This window comes from Leptodactylus fuscus, chromosome 9 (genome assembly GCF_031893055.1).
Source record: "Leptodactylus fuscus isolate aLepFus1 chromosome 9, aLepFus1.hap2, whole genome shotgun sequence".
In the NCBI taxonomy this organism is placed as follows: Eukaryota; Metazoa; Chordata; class Amphibia; order Anura; family Leptodactylidae; genus Leptodactylus; species Leptodactylus fuscus.
This window is the reverse complement of record NC_134273.1, coordinates 89,850,054-89,874,183: the sequence shown is the minus strand read 5'-3', so window position 1 is coordinate 89,874,183 and position 24,130 is coordinate 89,850,054. Positions and strand designations below refer to the sequence as shown.

Here is a 24,130-nt window from a genome sequence, read left to right as displayed (position 1 = left end):
TCTCTTTTTAGGACACAAAGGTTTGACCTCCCTGTTTGTTTCTGCCGAATCTTCCACTGAGGAGAGTTACCCATTAATCCAGTGAGCGGAGAGCGAGCGAGCGAGCGAGCGGACATGGGGAGTCTACAGCTGTGGAGTCTTCTGCTAGCGGCCCTGGTCACCCTGTGTCTTGTGCCGCCATGTCATGGAGGATCGGTCAGTTCTTACCAGTCACTGATAATATCAATGCCAATGGTTATATATATATATATATATATATATATATATACAGTATATCTATAGTATGAACCTTCTGTAACTGTGCAGGGATTCCTGGCAGGTCTGATCATGTGACACAGAGATCGCAATGTCGACATCGTATCTGACGATCAATGCTCTTGTGTCCCAACACATGACATAACACGACAGCGACACAATATAGAAACCTTGTAGATATTTGGTCACAAGCTATATGTGATTGTGCCGCCCTAGACCTCAGTGTACGGTACGTGCGACTCTAGCGCCAAATCGTATCTGTAACATAGTCGCAGGTAAATGGCGGACGTTTCATGGCCATGTGATATCACCCCAGCCTGATAAAGCAACGTTCTTGTTCATCTATGGTGGAGCCCATTCCCTTTATACCGCCATTGATGACACGTTTCCCCCGCGAGGACTTTACTCGCTTTTTTTCGGTTTTCCGGTAGGCTAATGTTATGGCTAGTGTCTGGTACTCGGTAGTTTTATTGATCGCTCCTCAGATGAGATTCCAAGTGATCCAAGGTCAGACTAGAGCATTGCAGTGTCAGGCAGTGTTGTGAGGACGACCGAGGCGCTGGTACCACAGAGCAGTGCCCACAGACTATATATACTGTATATATGACCTGCAGTGTATATACCAGTAACATCCGGTCTGTCCATCTACCGCAAATTAAAAATCTACACCAGACACGAATTCCATAGATTTGCCTTAAACATTGCACCAAATTCCAGTGCAACAAATAGTAAATTTGTCAGGGGCAAAAGAATTAAGGAGATAAAGTTGCAACTTTGCGTACCAGTATAGAGGAAACTACTGACATCTGGGGGTTTGTTACAGTTACACCCAGCCTGGACTCCAAACTGATAGATTGTAACAAACTATTAAGTCAGGAGAAAGTGGACGCAGGATGGAGGCTTCAGTTTCCAGGTTGTAAAGCACTGCGCGCAGGACTATAACTCCCAGCATGCTCTGACGGCCGCCGATTGGAGCGACTGCTCTCACGTCTGTCTTTCCTTCTAGAAGATGGAGATCCGCAGCCTGCACATACACAGCCGCGTCTCCTCCCGCTTTGCACGAACCTTCGTCACCACCGTTATCCAGAATGTGTTCAATTCCTCCAAAGAAGCCATTTTTGAAATGGAGCTGCCAAAAACAGCGTTTATCACCAACTTCACCATGTGAGTATTATGCGGAGGTGGCTGCAGGTGAGTCCCAGCTTTCCTGGGCTCCTGCCTGGTCGTGTTACAGACCCTGCACCGGGATCCTTTGGGGAGTCATACTGACTCATTTCTTGTATCTGCTGGTTTGGGGTGTTAGATTTGGCTCCCATGTCATACAATGGGGGGGATCATTCCCTCTACACCCGAAAACTGTCATAGAGAGATGATATCGGGGTCAGATCCACGCCTTGCCCGTCACGTCCTGTGAATGTGGCCATTGTGGGCTGATTTACTGAAACTCACATCCGTTTGGTGAATGTTAATCTGTGCCAGTCCTTATCTGGGGTAACTTTCCATCCCTGGGACCTCCAACAGATGAATGAAGAGGCCGCATCCTCCTAAATGGGACCCAATGTCCCTGATAGATCTGTATAGATCATGTGATACAATGGGACAAGTTTACTAAGACGGGTGTATTATACAACAGTCTTAAAAAACGGCCCAACTGGCGCAGCGAGCGATTTCTGCCTGCGCCCTCTTTGTAGCGCTGTCTGAGGTCTCGGTGCCAGAATGGGAATCTAAACCAGGTAGGAACTAGCATAGAGTTTCATTATAACTCAGCAGGACACTAGCGGGCGTCCGATTGCTGCCCTGCAGTGCCCACATTCAGAGTATCGGGGCACAAGGCACATGTTTGGTGTAAGAAAGCTGCACCTCAATATCCTCCCTCCGCGCCAGAAAACTGATGGGAAATTCATCGCCATGTCTGTAATTCTCATCTGTGTGTGTCTATCAGGATCATTGACAATGTCACGAACGTCGGGATTGTTAAAGAGAAAGCGGAGGCCAAGAAGAAGTATCAGAAGGCCGTGTCCAGGGGTCAGAGCGCCGGACTGGTCCAGTACGTATCACCGGATGCCATCATGGATTATTGATTTAGTTCTTGTATATGGGAGACCTCTCTCTCCAAGAATCCTGGAACCAGCAGCGCCCATGGCATAGACCAGAGCTCCTTATAGTGCCAGGCTGTGCCACCCAGGACAGAAGGGTCTGTTATTGCCCCTGCCATGTTGTAGGATCATCTGTACGCCTGTCTCGCCATCCAATAACCAAGACATGGGAACAATCATGGCCTCGCTGTGCCTGGCTCTGGTAGTGATATTTAGGTTCCCTGTAGTTCTTGCGTCTTGTAAGCCCTCATACCCCTTTTTTATCTTCATGCAGATCCACAGGACGCAAAATGGAGAATTTTAAGATCTCGGTGAATGTGGGCGCTCAATCTACCGCCACATTCAAGTTGGTCTACGAGGAGTTACTGAAGCGACAGCTCGGCAACTATGAATTCTACCTGAGAGTCCGACCCAAGGAGCTCGTGGAAAACTTTCAGGTGAGTAATGAACAAGGGCAAGGTCATATAATAAAGTAGCGCACGCAAGATGCTGCCCAAAAGCATAGGAAGCCATCGTAACACACGTGGGTGCAATGGAAGACTTAGCAAGCACTGAAATTCTGGAGATTTACCTGATGATATCTTATGTGCATGTTTTACAGATCAGCGTGGATATTATCGAGCCGCAAGGAATCCGTGGCCTGAAAGCTGTTGGGACGTTCATGACGAATGAACTCTCTGATATGGTCAGAATATTCAGCACAGAGAAGAAGGTGACGGATAATTCAGGGATCCAGACAGTAGCCACATTGTAGTCCTGAGAATCTTGTGCTTAATAGAATCCACCGGACATTGTATAGTCACATAATGATAAATTCTAGAAGACAAATATATAAATTCTGTATATGTGTGCAAGGTGGATTGTGCAGGGGGTAATGTGCAGAAGAAACTGTGCCGGAGAGACTGCAAGGGAGACTTTGCAGGGGACTGCAAGAGGGACTGTCCAGGAGAGACTGTGAGGGTACCTGTGCAGGGGAGATTGTACAAGACGGACTGTGCAGGGGAGACTTTACAATATGGACTGTGAAGGGGATTGTGCAGGAGAGACTGCATGGGGGTCTGTGCAGGCGAGACTGCATGGGGGTCTGTGCAGGCGAGACTTTGAGGGGAACTGTGCAGGGGAGACTGTACAATATGGACTGTACAGGGGAGACTTTACAATATGGACTGTGAGAGGGATTGTGCAGAAGAAACTGTGAGGGAGACTTTGCAGGGGACTGCAAGAGGGACTGTCCAGGAGAGACTGTGAGGGGAACTGTGCAAGGGAGATTGTACAAGACGGACTGTGCAGGGGAGACTGTACAAGATGAACTGTGAGGGGGATTTTGCAAAAGAAACTGTGCTGGAGAGACTGCATGGGGTCTGTGCAGGGGATACTGTGAAGGGGACTGCAAGAGGGACTATGCAGGCGAGACTGTGAGGATAACTGTGCAGGGGAGATTGTGCAAGAGGGACTGCATAGGAGGTACTGTGCAGAAGAGACTGCAAAGGGGATTGTACAAGAGAGACTTTGCAGTAGACTGCAAGAAGGACTATGCAGAGGATAGTGCAGAAAACCAACAGTGCAGTGGGGACTTTGTAGAAGAGACAGTGCAGCGGAAACTGTACACAGCACACAGTGCAAGAGAGATGGTGCAGGGGGGAGACAGTGGAGGGGAGGAGGTCACAAAGTACTATACAGGGATCTCTTCATTATTATCCGGTCTTTTCCTCCAATTTTCAGGCTCACATCGAATTTAGACCAACCCTGCAGCAGCAGCGGCGATGTCCGGATTGTGCGGAGACTCTTCTGGATGGAGATCTGAAGATAACCTACGATGTGAAGAGAGAGACTGCTGCAGGGAAAGTGCAGGTGACTGAGGGAGCGTTACTTACACTCACTGGACTGTTACATGTTTGTTACTTTGTTACATTTCTTTTGCTTCTCACAGATTGTCAATGGATACTTTGTTCATTACTTCGCCCCCGACAATCTGAAGCGATTACCAAAAAACGTGCTGTTTGTCATCGATCACAGCGGCTCAATGTATGGAAACAAAATCAAGCAGGTAACAATGGAGCGCCGGAGACTAGTCCTGCCCGCCGGCCCCACCGCCCCTGGACCTGATCTTCTATCATTGTGTCTGCAGACATACGAAGCCTTCACAAAGATCCTGGAGGAGATGCCACAGGAGGATTATATCGGGATCCTCATATTTGATGATAAAGTGGATTATTGGAAGAAGAATCTGGTCAGAGCCTCTCCCAAGAACATCAAGAAGGCCAAGGAATTTGTGGAAAAGATGACGGCGAGAGGAGGTGAGGCTGGAGTCCAAGACCAAGAGGGGATCTGTAAAGGGCCGGGGTCCGAGGCCAAGAGGGGATCTGTAAAGGGCTGGGGTCCGAGACCAAGAGGAGATCTGTAAAGGGCCGGGGTCCGAGGCCAAGAGGGGATCTGTAAAGGGCCGGGGTCCAAGACCAAGAGGGCATCTGTAAAGGGGTTTCCTGGACCAGCTCTTAGCACCAGGATCAGCAAGATCGGGCCCTTGTAGGAAGGGGTCGTACAATGCCTAAGTGTGGGGTCAGGGTCACAGGATACTATTAACCCCTTCTTCTGTTTTTTTTGCAGGGACAGACATCAATAAAGCTCTGCTCACTGCAGCCAAAATTCTCACCAATGCCACCATCAACAACGCGCTGCACCCCAAGAGCGCATCCATGATATTATTCCTCTCCGATGGCGAACCCACCTCAGGTAAGTGGCGGCTACTTATTGTCATGTAAGGGGAACCCCGGAATAAAACTACAGGAGGAATCTAAAGGCAGGACAGGGAGACGCTGATCAGGGGCAGGACAGAGAGACGCTGATCAGAGGCAGGACAGAGAGACGCTGATCAGAGGCAGGACAGAGAGACGCTGATCAGAGGCAGGACAGAGAGACGCTGATCAGAGGCAGGACAGAGAGACGCTGATCAGAGGCAGGACAGAGAGACGCTGATCAGAGGCAGGACAGGGAGACGCTGATCAGGGGCAGGACAGGGAGACGCTGATCAGAGGCAGGACAGGGAGACGCTGATCAGAGAGACGCTGATCAGAGGCAGGACAGAGAGACGCTGATCAGAGGCAGGACAGAGAGACGCTGATCAGAGGCAGGACAGAGAGACGCTGATCAGAGAGACGCTGATCAGGGGCAGGACAGAGAGACGCTGATCAGGGGCAGGACAGAGAGACGCTGATCAGGGGCAGGACAGAGAGACGCTGATCAGAGGCAGGACAGAGAGACGCTGATCAGAGGCAGGACAGAGAGACGCTGATCAGAGGCAGGACAGAGAGACGCTGATCAGAGACAGGACAGAGAGACGCTGATCAGAGACAGGACAGAGAGACGCTGATCAGAGGCAGGACAGAGAGACGCTGATCAGAGGCAGGACAGAGAGACGCTGATCAGAGGCAGGACAGAGAGACGCTGATCAGAGACAGGACAGAGAGACGCTGATCAGAGGCAGGACAGAGAGACGCTGATCAGAGGCAGGACAGGGAGACGCTGATCAGGGGCAGGACAGGGAGACGCTGATCAGAGGCAGGACAGGGAGACGCTGATCAGAGAGACGCTGATCAGAGGCAGGACAGAGAGACGCTGATCAGAGGCAGGACAGAGAGACGCTGATCAGAGGCAGGACAGAGAGACGCTGATCAGAGAGACGCTGATCAGGGGCAGGACAGAGAGACGCTGATCAGGGGCAGGACAGAGAGACGCTGATCAGGGGCAGGACAGAGAGACGCTGATCAGAGGCAGGACAGAGAGACGCTGATCAGAGGCAGGACAGAGAGACGCTGATCAGAGGCAGGACAGAGAGACGCTGATCAGAGACAGGACAGAGAGACGCTGATCAGAGACAGGACAGAGAGACGCTGATCAGAGGCAGGACAGAGAGACGCTGATCAGAGGCAGGACAGAGAGACGCTGATCAGAGGCAGGACAGAGAGACGCTGATCAGAGACAGGACAGAGAGACGCTGATCAGAGGCAGGACAGAGAGACGCTGATCAGAGGCAGGACAGAGAGACGCTGATCAGAGGCAGGACAGAGAGACGCTGATCAGAGAGACGCTGATCAGAGACAGGACAGAGAGACGCTGATCAGGGGCAGGACAGAGAGACGCTGATCAGAGGCAGGACAGAGAGACGCTGATCAGAGGCAGGACAGAGAGACGCTGATCAGAGGCAGGACAGAGAGACGCTGATCAGAGAGACGCTGATCAGAGACAGGACAGAGAGACGCTGATCAGGGGCAGGACAGAGAGACGCTGATCAGAGGCAGGACAGAGAGACGCTGATCAGAGACAGGACAGAGAGACGCTGATCAGATGCAGGACAGAGAGACGCTGATCAGAGGAAGGACACAGAGACGCTGATCAGAGGCAGGACAGAGAGACGCTGATCAGAGGCAGGACAGGGAGACGCTGATCAGAGGCAGGACAGAGAGACGCTGATCAGAGACAGGACAGAGAGACGCTGATCAGAGACAGGACAGAGAGACGCTGATCAGGGGCAGGACAGAGAGACGCTGATCAGAGACAGGACAGAGAGACGCTGATCAGGGGCAGGACAGAGAGACGCTGATCAGAGACAGGACAGAGAGACGCTGATCAGCGGCAGGACAGAGAGACGCTGATCAGAGGCAGGACAGAGAGACGCTGATCAGAGGCAGGACAGAGAGACGCTGATCAGAGACAGGACAGAGAGACGCTGATCAGAGACAGGACAGAGAGACGCTGATCAGAAACAGGACAGAGAGACGCTGATCAGAGACAGGACAGAGAGACGCTGATCAGAGGCAGGACAGAGAGACGCTGATCAGAGGCAGGACAGAGAGACGCTGATCAGAGGCAGGACAGAGAGACGCTGATCAGAGAGACGCTGATCAGAGACAGGACAGAGAGACGCTGATCAGGGGCAGGACAGAGAGACGCTGATCAGAGGCAGGACAGAGAGACGCTGATCAGAGACAGGACAGAGAGACGCTGATCAGGGGCAGGACAGAGAGACGCTGATCAGAGGCAGGACAGAGAGACGCTGATCAGAGACAGGACAGAGAGACGCTGATCAGAGGCAGGACAGAGAGACGCTGATCAGAGGCAGGACAGAGAGACGCTGATCAGAGGCAGGACAGAGAGACGCTGATCAGAGGCAGGACAGAGAGACGCTGATCAGAGGTAGGACAGAGAGACGCTGATCAGAGGCAGGACAGAGAGACGCTGATCAGAGGCAGGACAGAGAGACGCTGATCATAGGCAGGACAGGGAGACGCTGATCATAGGCAGGACAGGGAGACGCTGATCAGAGGCAGGACAGGGAGACGCTGATCAGAGGCAGGACAGGGAGACGCTGATCAGAGGCAGGACAGAGAGACGCTGATCAGAGGCAGGACAGAGAGACGCTGATCAGAGGCAGGACAGAGAGACGCTGATCAGAGGCAGGACAGAGAGACGCTGATCAGAGGCAGGACAGGGAGACGCTGATCAGAGGCAGGACAGAGAGACGCTGATCAGCGGCAGGACTGAGAGACGCTGATCAGCGGCAGGACAGGGAGACGCTGATCAGAGACAGGACAGAGAGACGCTGATCAGGGGCAGGACAGGGAGACGCTGATCAGAGACAGGACAGAGAGACGCTGATCAGAGGCAGGACAGAGAGACGCTGATCAGAGGCAGGACAGAGAGACGCTGATCAGAGGCAGGACAGAGAGACGCTGATCAGAGACAGGACAGAGAGACGCTGATCAGGGGCAGGACAGGGAGACGCTGATCAGAGACAGGACAGAGAGACGCTGATCAGAGACAGGACAGAGAGACGCTGATCAGAGACAGGACAGAGAGACGCTGATCAGAGGCAGGACAGAGAGACGCTGATCAGAGGCAGGACAGGGAGACGCTGATCAGAGGCAGGACAGAGAGACGCTGATCAGCGGCAGGACTGAGAGACGCTGATCAGCGGCAGGACAGGGAGACGCTGATCAGAGACAGGACAGAGAGACGCTGATCAGGGGCAGGACAGGGAGACGCTGATCAGAGACAGGACAGAGAGACGCTGATCAGAGGCAGGACAGAGAGACGCTGATCAGAGGCAGGACAGAGAGACGCTGATCAGAGGCAGGACAGAGAGACGCTGATCAGAGGCAGGACAGAGAGACGCTGATCAGAGACAGGACAGAGAGACGCTGATCAGAGACAGGACAGAGAGACGCTGATCAGAGGCAGGACAGAGAGACGCTGATCAGAGGCAGGACAGGGAGACGCTGATCAGAGGCAGGACAGAGAGACGCTGATCAGCGGCAGGACTGAGAGACGCTGATCAGCGGCAGGACAGGGAGACGCTGATCAGAGACAGGACAGAGAGACGCTGATCAGGGGCAGGACAGGGAGACGCTGATCAGAGACAGGACAGAGAGACGCTGATCAGAGGCAGGACAGAGAGACGCTGATCAGAGGCAGGACAGAGAGACGCTGATCAGAGGCAGGACAGAGAGACGCTGATCAGAGGCAGGACAGAGAGACGCTGATCAGAGACAGGACAGAGAGACGCTGATCAGAGGCAGGACATTTCACTGCAACACCTCCGACCTTTGTAAAGGAAAACTCCGGTCACAGAGTCTTAGTATCTGCCGGAGCCGATGATCTGACTCCTCCAGTCTGGATAATAAAAGGTGGGATCCCCAAATTGCCCCATGTGGAGCAACAAGAAAATGGGAAAAGTTGGTCCACCATAAGAATCCGTTTAGAGAAGGAAGGTAGGGGAAGCTTTTAGGGTCACGATTGTACACCCTTGTGGTTTGGTCTTTGGTCAGGGCATTGATTTGTCATTGTGCTTGTTACTGACAGATCCTCAGGGTCCACTGACCCCTTAATCCTGCCTGGGATGACCCCTGTTATGTCCACTGCACCCCATGGTCCTGCCTGGAATGACCCCTGTTATTTGCATTGCACCCCTCAGTCCTACCTGGAATGACCCCTGTTCTGCCCCCATCATGCCCACTTCCCCCCTTGGTCTGGCCTGCAATGACCCCATCACGAAGACCTTTGTCTATTATTTGTCTTACAAAGGTAGGTGCACAGTAAGGTGTTTTTCGGGGTCCCACGCGCCTCCTCTGACCCTTAGCTGTAGAGTCCGTGGTCAGGCTGTAGAGAGGCTGCCATGAATAAGACCATCCTCCTCCTCCTCACCACTAACCCCTGTCATTACCCAGGAACCACTGAGCACAAGCAGATCATAGACAATGTCAAGCGATTTCTGGACGGTCAGGCCGCCCTCTACTGCTTGGGATTTGGCAGCGGCGTCGACTATAACTTTTTGGAGAAATTGGCTTTAGAAAACGGAGGGATGGCGCGCCGCATATACGAGGATTCAGACTCCGCTCTGCAGTTACAGGTGATTGCTATCTTATGTGTTATTTGGGGGGAGGCCGGTCATCCTGTAATTGGGACCCCTAAAATTTTATAATTTACCTTTTTGTAAATCTGGCCCCGAGACCCCCCTGAAAACGGAGGCTCAGGGCTATATGGACAGATCATTGCCCTGTCATTAGAACTACAACCCCCGCTCTCCCGTGTCTTCCAGGGCTTCTACAATGAAGTTGCGAACCCGATGCTTCTGGATATCGAGCTGCAGTATCTGGAGAATTCTGTGGATTCTGTCACCAGGAGCAGCTTCAAACATTATTACCAGGGCTCCGAAATCATCGTAGCCGGCCGGATATCGAATAACAGCGCGGAGGCCATCACTGCCGAAGTCAAGGCCCAGGGAGTGAGTCTGAGATCTGCTGCTGCTAGGGGGGCATTGGCACCCAATACAAGGCTCTATGGGGGTATTATATATATGTCAATAAGGGTATCTGCCCCCCTGGATCAGTGTCTGCACAGATCATGTCCTGTTCTGATGCATCCTGGGAGATGTCAGGCACTTCTGGCACAAGGTGCATGGTATATGATGGCAGGGGCGAGGGGTCCAGACCGTCGGGTTCCTCAGGTTTAGCATATTCTGGATTGTTTAAAGATGCCCAATGCAACTATAACATGGTGCAAGCGTGATGTATAGACACTAGACCATCAGAGAACCCGAGGGAATTCAGCAGAATTGTGAGTGCAGCTCCGGAGTATAATACAGGAGGTAACAGAAGGATTGTGAGTGCAGCTCCGGAGTATAATACAGGAGGTAACAGAAGGATTGTGCATGCAGCTCTGGAGTATAATACAGGAGGTAACAGCAGGATTGTGAGTGCAGCTCCGGAGTATAATACAGGAGGTAACAGCAGGATTGTGAGTGCAGCTCCGGAGTATAATACAGGAGGTAACAGAAGGATTGTGCATGCAGCTCCGGAGTATAATACAGGAGGTAACAGAAGGATTGTGCATGCAGCTCCGGAGTATAATACAGGAGGTAACAGAAGGATTGTGCATGCAGCTCCGGAGTATAATACAGGAGGTAACAGAAGGATTGTGCATGCAGCTCCGGAGTATAATACAGGAGGTAACAGCAGGATTGTGCATGCAGCTCCGGAGTATAATACAGGAGGTAACAGAAGGATTGTGCATGCAGCTCCGGAGTATAATACAGGAGGTAACAGCAGGATTGTGAGTGCAGCTCCGGAGTATAATACAGGAGGTAACAGCAGGATTGTGCATGCAGCTCCGGAGTATAATACAGGAGGTAACAGCAGGATTGTGCATGCAGCTCCGGAGTATAATACAGGAGGTAACAGCAGGATTGTGCATGCAGCTCCGGAGTATAATACAGGAGGTAACAGAAGGATTGTGAGTGCAGCTCTGGAGTATAATACAGGAGGTAACAGCAGGATTGTGAGTGCAGCTCTGGAGTATAATACAGGAGGTAACAGAAGGATTGTGCATGCAGCTCCGGAGTATAATACAGGAGGTAACAGAAGGATTGTGCATGCAGCTCCGGAGTATAATACAGAAGGTAACAGAAGGATTGTGCATGCAGCTCCGGAGTATAATACAGGAGGTAACAGCAGGATTGTGAGTGCAGCTCTGGAGTATAATACAGGAGGTAACAGAAGGATTGTGAGTGCAGCTCCGGAGTATAATACAGGAGGTAACAGAAGGATTGTGCATGCAGCTCCGGAGTATAATACAGAAGGTAACAGAAGGATTGTGAGTGCAGCTCCGGAGTATAATACAGAAGGTAACAGAAGGATTGTGCATGCAGCTCCGGAGTATAATACAGGAGGTAACAGCAGGATTGTGCATGCAGCTCCGGAGTATAATACAGGAGGTAACAGCAGGATTGTGCATGCAGCTCCGGAGTATAATACAGGAGGTAACAGAAGGATTGTGCATGCAGCTCCGGAGTATAATACAGGAGGTAACAGCAGGATTGTGAGTGCAGCTCCGGAGTATAATACAGGAGGTAACAGAAGGATTGTGCATGCAGCTCCGGAGTATAATACAGGAGGTAACAGAAGGATTGTGCATGCAGCTCCGGAGTATAATACAGGAGGTAACAGCAGGATTGTGAGTGCAGCTCCGGAGTATAATACAGGAGGTAACAGAAGGATTGTGCATGCAGCTCTCGCTGTGACTAGAGTACACAATATAATGTACGGTGTGTAATGTCCCAGCTCCTGGGTGACCTGGGGAATCGCTGCATATATAGGAGTCTGTGAAGGATCTTCTGGACGTTTCACCAATGAATATTTGTCTTTTTCCTGCAGTTTTCTGAACCGTTCTCTGTGACAGTGGACGCCCCGGTCCAGGAGGAGGACGAGGTGGCCAGAGAGCAGCGCTATATATTCGGAGACTTCACTGAGAGGCTGTGGGCCTATCTGACCATAGAGCAGCTGCTGAGCAAACAGTACGGATCATATATACTTATTACTGACTGTCTACTGCAGAATATTCGTCACAGTGTCGTAGAAAATCCATTTCCATGTGTCATGTTTAGGAGTGAGTGAGGGGTCCCCCGTCCAGGACCTTCCTCCAGGGCAGAGATTGTGAGGTTCTCGCCAACACAGATTTGCAACCAACGACTTCAGGGTCAGACTACACAGGGATTGTTTGTAGTCTGTAACCATGGAGATACATAGCGCTCAGGAGAGTTCGATACATTGTAGCAATATTCCGGAGACGATGAGGGAACGTTTCTACACAAATGATGAGAATGAATTTCTTCTTTGCAGAATTTCAGCTGAAGGTGAAGACAAACAGAAGATAACGGAGAAGGCTCTGGACTTATCCCTGAAGTATAACTTTGTGACTCCGCTGACATCGATGGTCGTGACTCCGCCCGAGGACGAGGAGAAATTAGATGAGTTTGTTGCAAATAAACCTAAAGAACAAGGTGAGTGTGAACATGTCCGAAGCTGCAAATGTTCTCAGAAAGCTCTGCCAGCACCCAGGACTATCCCAGCCCCCGCTCCGTCTCACTCCTCATCACTTCCATCTCATTCCTTTCTCTTTCCTTCCTTTCTCCTTCTTCATTCTCTCTATCTCTCTCTTGTTTTTTTTCTCCTTCCCTTCTTTCTCTATTTCTTCCATCCTCCATTATTAGAATTTTTGTTATTTCTCCTGTCTCGTTCCTTCCTCTCCCTCCTTCTCCCTCCTCTCTGCCTCTTCTCTCCCTTCTCTCTGCCTCTTCTCTCCCTCCTCTCTGCCTCTTCTCTCCCTCCTCTCTGCCTCTTCTCTCCCTCCTCTCTGCCTCTTCTCTCCCTTCTCTCTGCCTCCTTCTCCCTCCTCTCTCCCTCCTTCTTCCTCCTCTCTCTTCTCCACTAAAATCCCATCCTTTCCTTTTCTTCTCCTCCTTTTCCCCTTTATTCCTCCCTCTTTCTTGCTTTTCTTCTTTTTTCCTTCCTATATCCCTCCTCCTCTCTCCCTTCTTCCTGCTCTTCCTTATCTCTTCCTTCCTTCCTTCCTTCCTTCTTTTTCCTTCTCTTCTTCACGTTTCGCCTTTCCTTTCTTCTCTCTTCCTTATCTCTTACTCAGTTACTTTCTTCTTCTTCTTTTCTCTGTCCCTTCCTTCTCCCTTCCTCCCTCCATTCCTCCTTTCTACCTTTCCACTCCACTCTTCCCTTTATTCTCCCTCCTTGCAGCCACCACTAGAGGGAGCTCTTTACATACAGATGCATACAGCCCCATTAGGCTCTGTGAGGGCCCCCTAGTGGTGGCTGTGGGCATAGAAATATTCTTCATGCTTCTAGCTTAGTGACTCACTATCGCCTCCTACCGCACTCATGGCTTGTGTTTTATATTTCAGGGCTGCAGGAATATGAAGGTACGTCTTGTATCATCCCATCTCCATTACGGTCCTCGTGGATTCAATCTTGGACCTCCTCATTGTACAAGTACTGACGTCCATGATCGGTGGGGTCCAGTTTCTGGCCCTCCCTATAATCTAAATGAAGGGGCCACAACGCTCCCTCATTGTTTACCCGGCCAAAGCGCCATACATTTACTTGTGGCTTTGTCAGGTATTGCAGCTTACAACAGTGAATACGACTGATGTGCAGTGGCGGTTGTGCGGCCGTGGGCCTGGCCTTTAGTGCTGGGCTTTATTCCATGGGCAGACCTGGAAGACCCCGCTGGTAATGCCCAATCCAAGTGATCCCTAATTACACAAGAGTGAGCTGTAGGGGGCGATAAGGTGCCGATGTGCCAAACTGTTCAGAAATGCAGAGTCTTATGGCCCCTATATACTGAATAACAATTCCTGCTTGTTGATGGTTTCCATATGACAGCAGACCTTTCTACAGAAAACAAAGCTTTAGGACCTCACAAGTATCAGAGAAACAGGGACACAGCATAGAAACGAGATCCGTCAACAGCTGCTTGTTGATGGTTTCCATGTAGAGATTCTCTTCACTGCAAAGAGGAAAAATGGGCTGAAAATAATCAAGAAAAGACACCAGACGAGAGGACAAGATGGCCGCGAGAGAAGCGCAGGAGGTGCGGACGGGGCACAGAGTTACCTCAATTGTTTTTGTTCTTTTTTCCGCAGAGGAATATTTTGAGGACCTTTTTACGTCGCGTTCTAGTTTTGGTAAGTGTTAGTAGTCACTCGTGGGTGTGTGGCCGCTGTATACTGTGCCCAAGACGGGCGAGGGTTCACGACGCTAACAAATGGGGCGTCTGAAGTGGGGGAGGGGCGAGGGATTGAGACAAGACGACATCCGGCCTCAGCAGAGATAACGGGATAATAATCTTCCATCGTTATATCTGGGGATTACTCTCACCCATTACACTAATGTGATAGAGCCGCACAGTAACCCCTTCATGCCAGGTGATATTTGTATCTACTTATTAGATATAACAGAAATTATATGGAAACAATGTCATGCGATATATAGGAACAAAAGCGGTAAAAACTCACACGTACAGTATATATATACGACTCCAACCATACACGTATATACAGCTCCTACTGTACACATATCTATATATACAGCTCCTACTGTACACATATCTATATATACAGCTCATACTGTACACACCCATATATATACAGCTCCTACTATACACATCTCTCTCTCTATATATGTATACACACACAGAATATTCTACAATGATCTTGCTGTTGCTAGCCTTGATATATATGTGTAATATATATGTGTATCAGTTCTGTATGTAACTCTCTACCATTGTTTTTCCTGCAGACTCTCACTATTACGGTAAGAACTTTCTTTCTTTTCTCTTCCACAGTTTTTGTAATATATGAATAATGCCGCCATACTGTGCCTATGCAGAGCTCATATACCGCCTCTGCAGTGTGTCATCATAAAGCAGCCCAAATAACGCTATTATACAATTTCTCCATAATACCGCCATAGTGTGTCCGAGTCACTGAGACAAAGTGTGAAAATAGACGGGAAGAGATAAATGATGTCAGTATACAGTAGCCAATATTACTGACATACTGTGGCTGTGTAACATATACAACCATCATGAATGTCACCGCAGTCTATAGTACTGTGAACGTACAGTGGCCATATAGTCCCTGCCATACAATGTCCATGGTATCAGGCCCATATAACAGAGCCATGTGGAATCCATATACTACCGCCATAAGCGCTTCCGTACCGTGCCCATGTAATGTCTTGTGGATGTGCCTTGTAACCCTTTGTGTGACGCGTTTCCCTCTCTTGTAGGACACTATGACTTGGAGGAAAGTAAGTCCCGCACCTCCCCCTCCTGCCCAAATCTGCACCTCTACTCCTCTCTTCTTGCTATCTTCTGTTCCTGCATGTAATGGTAACGCTTTCTGTTTCTTCTATTTCAGACGTGGACTTAGCCATGTGTGCGTATCCTTTATGTTCTATTTACCCCCCCCCCCCCCCATATAATACTGTATATAATAAGTTGTTACATTGTAACCCAAGTGGCAGGGCATGAAGGAAAGCTACGAAGCCTATAGATACTGGGCACTGCAATGGGGTAGAGGGCGGAGCCCCGGGCGCAGGAGGAGGAGCCTGTAGTCTCGCACTGAATGTGGATGGCGTCCTCACCGTCTCTTTTCTTCTCTGTTTTAGCGATCATTGATAATGGGATGTTGCCGACCTTTGTATCGCAGACACGTAAGTCTAATGGGGAGGTAGTTGGGGGGCTTAGCCTGTCTGCTCCGCTATAATGCAGTCATTTATGGGACCCCCAAACTAAAACCCCAAGAAGAGATTTATCCAGAGTGTCGTAAAATGCAGGAAAATGTGTCAAACTGTGCAAAATTGATCAAAATGGCGCCTGCAGAAGGAGAAATTTAGTGCAACCTGCCGGACTAGTCCTCTTCATTACACTGCATTGCACCAGTGAGAGCCCAGGCCACATCACCACTGCCTTAGCACATCCTCCATGCTTTACACTGCATTGCACCAGTGAGAGCCCAGGCCACATCACCACTGCCTTAGCACATCCTCCATGCTTTACACTTCATTGCACCAGTGAGGGCCCGGGCCACATCACCACTGCCTTAGCACATCCTCCATGCTTTACACTGCATTGCACCAGTGAGGGCCCGGGCCACATCACCACTGCCTTAGCACATCCTCCATGCTTTACACTGCATTGCACCAGTGAGGGCCCGGGCCACATCACCACTGCCTTAGCACATCCTCCATGCTTTACACTGCATTGCACCAGTGAGGGCCCCGGGCCACATCACCGCTGCCTTAGCACATCCTCCATGCTTTACACTGCATTGCACCAGTGAGGGCCCGGGCCACATCACCACTGCCTTAGCACATCCTCCATGCTTTACACTGCATTGCACCAGTGAGGGCCCGGGCCACATCACCACTGCCTTAGCACATCCTCCATGCTTTACACTGCATTGCACCAGTGAGAGCCCAGGCCACATCACCACTGCCTTAGCACATCCTCCATGCTTTACACTTCATTGCACCAGTGAGGGCCCGGGCCACATCACCACTGCCTTAGCACATCCTCCATGCTTTACACTGCATTGCACCAGTGAGGGCCCGGGCCACATCACCACTGCCTTAGCACATCCTCCATGCTTTACACTGCATTGCACCAGTGAGGGCCCCGGGCCACATCACCGCTGCCTTAGCACATCCTCCATGCTTTACACTGCATTGCACCAGTAAGGGCTCCGGGCCACATTACCACTGCCTTCACACATCCTCCATGCTTTACACTGCATTGCACCAGTGAGGGCTCCGGGCCACATCACTGCTGCCTTAGCACATCCTCCATGCTTTACACTGCATTGCGCCAGTGGGGGCCCCGGGCCACATCACCACTGCCTTAGCACATCCTCCATGCTTTACACTGCATTGCACCAGTAAGGGCTCCGGGCCACATTACCACTGCCTTCACACATCCTCCATGCTTTACACTGCATTGCACCAGTGAGGGCTCCGGGCCACATCACTGCTGCCTTTTCACATCCTCCATGCTTTACACTGCAGCTTTGTTCAGAATATTTTTTGGCTATGTATAAGCAAAATGACCAGTGCAAAGGAGCAGAGAGCACAGAATGATTATATTGTATAACTATAGGTGCGGGCAGGCTGAGAGGAGGGGTCTAAATATGTGGGCGGAGCTTTTTTGTGATTCACTTTTCTTATTTTTTGCAGCACGTTGCGAGCCTTTCCATGTTTTATTAGGGAATCCGGATCAAACAGCGAGAACTTGCTTTCTATTTACCAGCGCTGAGAATGTCACAGTCTACTTGTTTCGCAATGAGTCAGCAGGTAGGGGGCGTACGTGCAGACTAGCGCGGCCATGCTTGTGGCTGGTGAGGATTGACGGCTTTCTCTCCTCTTCAGGCATCACGGTGACCGGAACGCTGAGTGAAGATGGCGGCGGCTTTACAAGATTTGTGGTGGAGAACCAGAGCGAGCGTCTGAGGGTCAATGTCAGCGTAGACAATATCACCGTAAGGCGGGATCAGCACGTCGCCAGCTATGATTGGACGAGAGCCATTGAGCGCCCAGGGTCAGCCAGGCGTCTTTATTAACTCTATCACTTCTGAATATAATGTGGCGCAGTCTGTGAGATTCTTATGCACCTCGCCGGTTATAACGCCGCTCATTCATTCATATTATTCTAGGAAGCATTTGTGATTGTTCCTTATTCCTTCATTCTTATTCCTTCATTCTTATTCCTTCATTCTTATTCCTTCATTTTTATTCCTTCATCCTTATTCCTTCATTCTTACTCCTTCCTTCTTCTTCCTTCCTTCTTATTCCTTCATTTTTATTCCTTCATTCTTATTCCTTCATTCTTATTCCTTCATTCTTATTCCTTCATCCTTATTCCTTCATTCTTACTCCTTCCTTCTTCTTCCTTCCTTCTTATTCCTTCATTTTTATTCCTTCATTCTTATTCCTTCATTCTTATTCCTTCATTCTTATTCCTTCATCCTTATTCCTTCATTCTTATTCCTTCATTCTTATTCCTTCATCCTTATTCCTTCATCCTTATTCCTTCATCCTTATTCCTTCATTCTTATTTCTTCATCCTTATTCCTTCATTCTTATTCCTTCATCCTTATTCCTTCATTCTTATTCCTTCCTTCTTATTCCTTCCTTCTTATTCCTTCATTCTTATTCCTTCATCCTTATTCCTTCCTTCTTATTCCTTCATTCTTATTCCTTCATTCTTATTCCTTCCTTCTTATTCCTTCATCCTTATTCCTTCCTTCTTATTCCTTCCTTCTTATTCCTTCCTTCTTATTCCTTCCTTCTTATTCCTTCATTCCTCTCCATTCCTCCGCCTCCCCCCTGCTGGTCTCCATCCAACCCCGTGAAGATTTGTGATTTCTGTTTGTTTTTGTCTTTTTTATTGTAGAATTCTGAAGATGAAGAATAAACAAGTGACTTTTCCCCTGAAGGTCGGAACCAATTTTACAATCGCCCTGAGCAGACAATCGTTGCACCCCTCCATATATATAGAAGGCAGCGACCCAGTAGTGAGTCGCACTGTCGGGGTAATCGGTACGATGTGAAACCAATAAGTGACGTAGAATGGGGGGAGCAGAAGTGGGGGGAGGGGAGAAGACGTGGAAGGGGAGGAATTGGGGAGTGATAGGGGGATGAAATGGGGGAACAGAAGTGTGAAGAGAGGAATGGGGGAGCAGAAGGGGAGGAGAGGAATGGGGGAGCAGAAGGGGAGGAGAGGAATGGGGGAGCAGAAGGGGAGGAGAGGAATGGGGGAGCAGAAGGGGAGGAGAGGAATGGGGGAGGAGAGGAATGGAGGAGCAGAAGGGGAGGAGAAAAATGGGGGAGCAGAAGGGGAGGAGAAAAATGGGGGAGCAGAAGGGGAGGAGAGGAATGGGGGAGCAGAAGGGGAGGAGAGGAATGGGGGAGCAGAAGGGGAGGAGAGGAATGGGGGAGCAGGAGGGGAGGAGAGGAATGGGGGAGCAGAAGGGGAGGAGAGGAATGGGGGAGCAGAAGGGGAGGAGAGTAATGGGGGAGCAGAAGGGGAGGAGAGGAATGGTGAAACAATAGAACTTAAAGGGGAAGTGAAAGGGAGAAGTGGGCAAATAGCCAGTAAATCAGGGCAGAATCTGGATGGTTGAGCATAGAGGGCAGGAATTGGGTGAGCGCCAGGGAAAGTCTATGGACTCATTTGTTACTTTGTATCATTTCATGAATTTCAGGTCAGCTCATTGATACTTTTAAAAAACCGAACGCGGGCGAGACCGTCATCCCCATTGTCAGGTACAGACATTGTATCCAGATATCAGCAGCACACACCGCTATCAGGTGACAACAGGAGAGTCCCCTCATTCACTGAGCCCCCTCTTGACCCCTCTATACATCACTGCACCCCTCCACCCCCTCCAGTGGCCCCTATGTAGATCCTTACTAGGGGTGGGCTGATCGTAGCCACGTAATATTCATGTGTCATATTTTCTGTTTAGTTTCGCAGACTGTGACCTCACACCGTACGGGGAGGGGCGCCGAGGCCCCTGTGATGTCATCCGCCTCAGCCCAGACAACCTGCAGAGTTGAGCCGGATCCATTGTCAGCCATCTTTACGTATCTGCAGTAATAACGCTGATAATAGACATATAATAATAGACTGTAGGAAACTATCTGGTATTATTATATGGATTCCTTCATCTGCCATCCTCATCCCCGCCATATTGGATACAGTTCTGTGTGGGTGGGGCAGTCCCTGGTAAGAGGCGGAGTTTATGCTTCAGAGAGTCTATTGCAAATGTTGGTAATAGGGATTTGGGGTGTAATAAAATGAACCAATTCTGAGCCTGTCCCTTCCTTTGATCCCTTGTGGTGGGTGCGCATGAACAAGTGTTGTTTACTTCAGTCCTCGCACAGCTGAGGGTTCGTCATAGTTGTATCCAGTCCAGACAATCCTCTGTGAGCTAAACAAGCTGCACTCCCGACTAATACAATGAATTGCACTGATACATTGTAACAAACTATTGTGCGCTGCTGAAATGTTTAGTTCAGGAAGGTCTACACTGGATACACTGTAACAACCCCTCAGCTGTCAGCATTATTAGCTTGTAAGCCTAGGTTCACATCTTCATCAGTCTCCGCCGCAGATTGAGAACTTTTCAGTATTAAAATGGCAGAAACCCAACAGACACCTGGGGGACCCCATTGTAGTCTAAGGGGTTTTCAGGTGGCCGCGGGTACCCACTGTCTTAGCAGAGAGGCCGTCCCCCCACAAGTGTGTAACCTCACAGTCTTATGATAATAAGAACGTTCTCCCTGACAGCAAGCAGAGATCTTGTAGGTGATGACGCACAAAGTTTTATTAGCATAAAGTTGGGAATGTTTTGTACGGCAGCCCCTGAAGACGTGTCCAGTCTGAGCTTCTTGATGCATCAACATCAGTCTGCGCCGCAGCTCCAAGAACCGGAGGGATAGTTCTCCTAGACACTGTGGAAAGCTGGGTGACCAGATTATGGCTGCCCTTATAGCTTCTTAAGACATTGTCACTCAACAGCTCAAGACTTGTGTAATGACCACCCTCCTGCCCCATATTGGACTTAATGTTCTTTATTCTTTACATTTGCACATTGAGTTTAAAATAAGGTGTTAAAATGGATTCCTTACATTGAGTTTGTTCTTCAGATGTGTAAAATGTCCAGTTTGGGGTGAACAAGGTGATGGGGGAGGGGAAATCCTTATTCTTTGATCGAATACCTCGCCGGCATAGGAATGCGTGTAATCGGCCGAACACCAAGGGGTTAAACGCATTGAATATTCAAAGCGTTTAACCCCTTGGTGTTCGGATTACACGCATTCCTATGCCGGCGCGGTATTCGATCGAATACGATTTGCTCAACGCTACTCTTGACCTCTTGGTAAACCTTGTGACGTTTTTATTCCATAATCCCACTTCTGACACCAAATGTCTCACTGCGAAGTCAGGAATTAAGTTTCCAAGCAAAAATAACGAAGTACAAAAAGTGATGAAGTGACGGCCTATCTTAAGCACACCTTAAAAAGATTGGATACCCCCTTTAACCCTTACAGCCACCGCCTATTAGATTGTATGGCAGGAGGTGTCTCATTGTGCATTACAACCTGGATGTGACCAGTGTACAATTGGATTCGATGGTGATGTGGCAGATTTACCGCGTGACCCTGTAGATTTACTAGTGTCTACAATGCGCCGCAGCAGGGTTACGTGCAGTGTCGGAGTGGGGCTAAGCTTGCCTTGCTTTGGTCTGCAGATTTGGATGTGACTGGAGCATAATTTCTATTTTATGAAAGCTCAGCAAGGCTGTGCTGGGTTTGGGGTGCAGCTTTAGATGTGGTTGGAGTAGAAGACATAATGTAATGAGATCTGTGACTACAGCATTGACTGTGATACATAATGTCCTATTCTGCTGTTAGAAGATGCTGCTTATTCTGCTTTCTTTGACCTGCAGGGCATTGGGCGGTGTTAGTAATTTGCGCAGCGCCCCTCTGACTTCCTTGTTCCTTAGAGTATATATCAGGGGGTTCAGCATGGGCGTTATAACGGCGTAGAACACAGTAATGAAGCGGTTTGCTGATGAATACACTGACATGGGTTGTATATACACAATGATCCCTGTCCCGTAGAAGATGGACACCACTATGATATGTGACGCACACGTAGAGAACGTCTTCTGCCTTCCCTCCCTGGAGTTGATTCTCAAGATGCTCCTCACAATGTGGCTGTAAGATACAAGAATTAACGAAAAACACGTTGGCCCCAGGATGCCGGGGGTGACGATGAGCAGGATCTCATCCACGGAGGTATCAGAACACGATAGTTTAATAAGTGGCGTCGCATCACAAAAGAAATTGTCCAATTCATTGGGTCCACAGAAGGAAAGTCTCAAGAGGTAGAAGGTGTGGAAGGTGGAATGGGCAAAGCCACCGAACCAGGCACAACCGGCCAGAGGGACAAAGACCACCCTGCGCATCAGGACGGCGTAACGCAAAGGGTTACAGATGGCTACAAAGCGATCATAAGCCATGACGGCCAGAAGGAACATCTCCGAGCTCCCCAGAACATGGAAGAAATACATCTGAGCAATGCAGCCATAGAAGGAGATCCTCCTGTTACCAGAGGAAAGGATGGCCAGCAGTTTAGGGACGGTCACCGAGGAGTAGCAGATGTCTAGGAAGGAGAGCTGGCTCAGGAAGAGATACATGGGCGTGTGAAGGCGAAGGTCCAGCTGTACGACCACCAGGATCAGCGCATTGCCCAGGAGCGTCACAATATAAAACAGCATAAAAATCAGGAGAAGGACAATCTGGAGCTCGTAGACGGCGGACGGGCTGGAAAGGACAAATTCTCGCACAAGACTCCGATTCTTGTATAGAAAAGGCTCAGAAATGCTCATCTGCAAAATAACAGAAAAATCATCGGAATCGTAGAGAATAAAAATCTCCATGGAATGGGTAACTGGAAAGTCTTTAGAATGATAGAACTATTGTATTCGGGGATGACCGTAACGTGGGCGGGGCGTGATATACAATATATACAGTCCATATGGCGGGGCCGTGATATACAATATGTACAGTCCATATGGCGGGGCCGTGATATACAATATGTACAGTCCATATGGCGGGGCTGTGCTATACAATATGTACAGTCCATATGGCGGGGCTGTGATATACAATATGTACAGACCATATGGCGGGGCCGTGATATACAATATGTACAGTCCATATGGCGGGGCCGTGATATACAATATGTACAGTCCATATGGCGGGGCCGTGATATACAATATGTACAGTCCATATGGCGGGGCCGTGATATACAATATGTACAGTCCATATGGCGGGGCTGTGATATACAATATATACAGTCCATATGGCGGGGCTGTGATATACAATATGTACAGACCATATGGCGGGGCCGTGATATACAATATGTACAGTCCATATGGCGGGGCCGTGATATACAATATGTACAGTCCATATGGCGGGGCCGTGATATACAATATGTACAGTCCATATGGCGGGGCCGTGATATACAATATGTACAGACCATATGGCGGGGCTGTGATATACAATATGTACAGACCATATGGCGGGGCCGTGATATACAATATGTACAGTCCATATGATGGGGCTGCGATATACAATATATACAGTCCATATGGCGGGGCCGTGATATACAATATGTACAGTCCATATGGCGGGGCCGTGATATACAATATGTACAGTCCATATGGCGGGGCCGTGATATACAATATGTACAGTCCATATGGCGGGGCCGTGATATACAATATGTACAGACCATATGGCGGGGCCGTGATATACAATATGTACAGTCCATATGGCGGGGCCGTGATATACAATATGTACAGTCCATATGGCGGGGCCGTGATATACAATATGTACAGTCCATATGGCGGGGCCGTGATATACAATATGTACAGTCCATATGGCGGGGCCGTGATATACAATATGTACAGACCGTATGGCGGGGCTGTGATATACAATATGTACAGTCCGTATGGCGGGGCCGTGATATACAATATGTACAGTCCATATGGTGGGGCTGTGGCAACCTCTCATGGTATACAATAATCAGCCATAACCTTTCACCCATTGACCAGGTGTGAGTTATATCTAACAAGAAGTGAACAGTCAGTTCCTGAAGTTGATTTGTTGGAAGCGGGAAAGATGAGCAAGCGTAAGGATGTGATGGTCTGACAAGGAGGCTCCGGGAATGCTGGGATGGCGGAGTACCTGGAGGGACGTCGGCTGCTGGAGAGGGGATGACTTGGATATAAAGCATAGGATATATAGTGGGGGAGGGGTGGTATATATGATTATTTACTGATCTCTTACATGACACATCTGGTTCATTGA

General features: G+C 49.4%; 1 protein-coding gene and 1 pseudogene across 1 annotated transcript; one reads left to right on the top strand and one right to left on the bottom strand.

Moving 5' to 3' along the window:
- The first annotated feature begins 49 nt into the window (after nt 1-49).
- On the top strand, nt 50-19,824 carry LOC142217804 (inter-alpha-trypsin inhibitor heavy chain H3-like; annotated as a pseudogene).
- A 1,842-nt stretch (nt 19,825-21,666) lies between these two features.
- LOC142217896 (olfactory receptor 4Q3-like) lies at nt 21,667-22,701 on the bottom strand. The gene has a single exon (XM_075286219.1). The coding sequence runs from the start codon at nt 22,699-22,701 to the stop codon at nt 21,667-21,669; it is 1,035 nt and encodes a 344-aa protein (XP_075142320.1).
- Nucleotides 22,702-24,130: the final 1,429 nt, after the last annotated feature.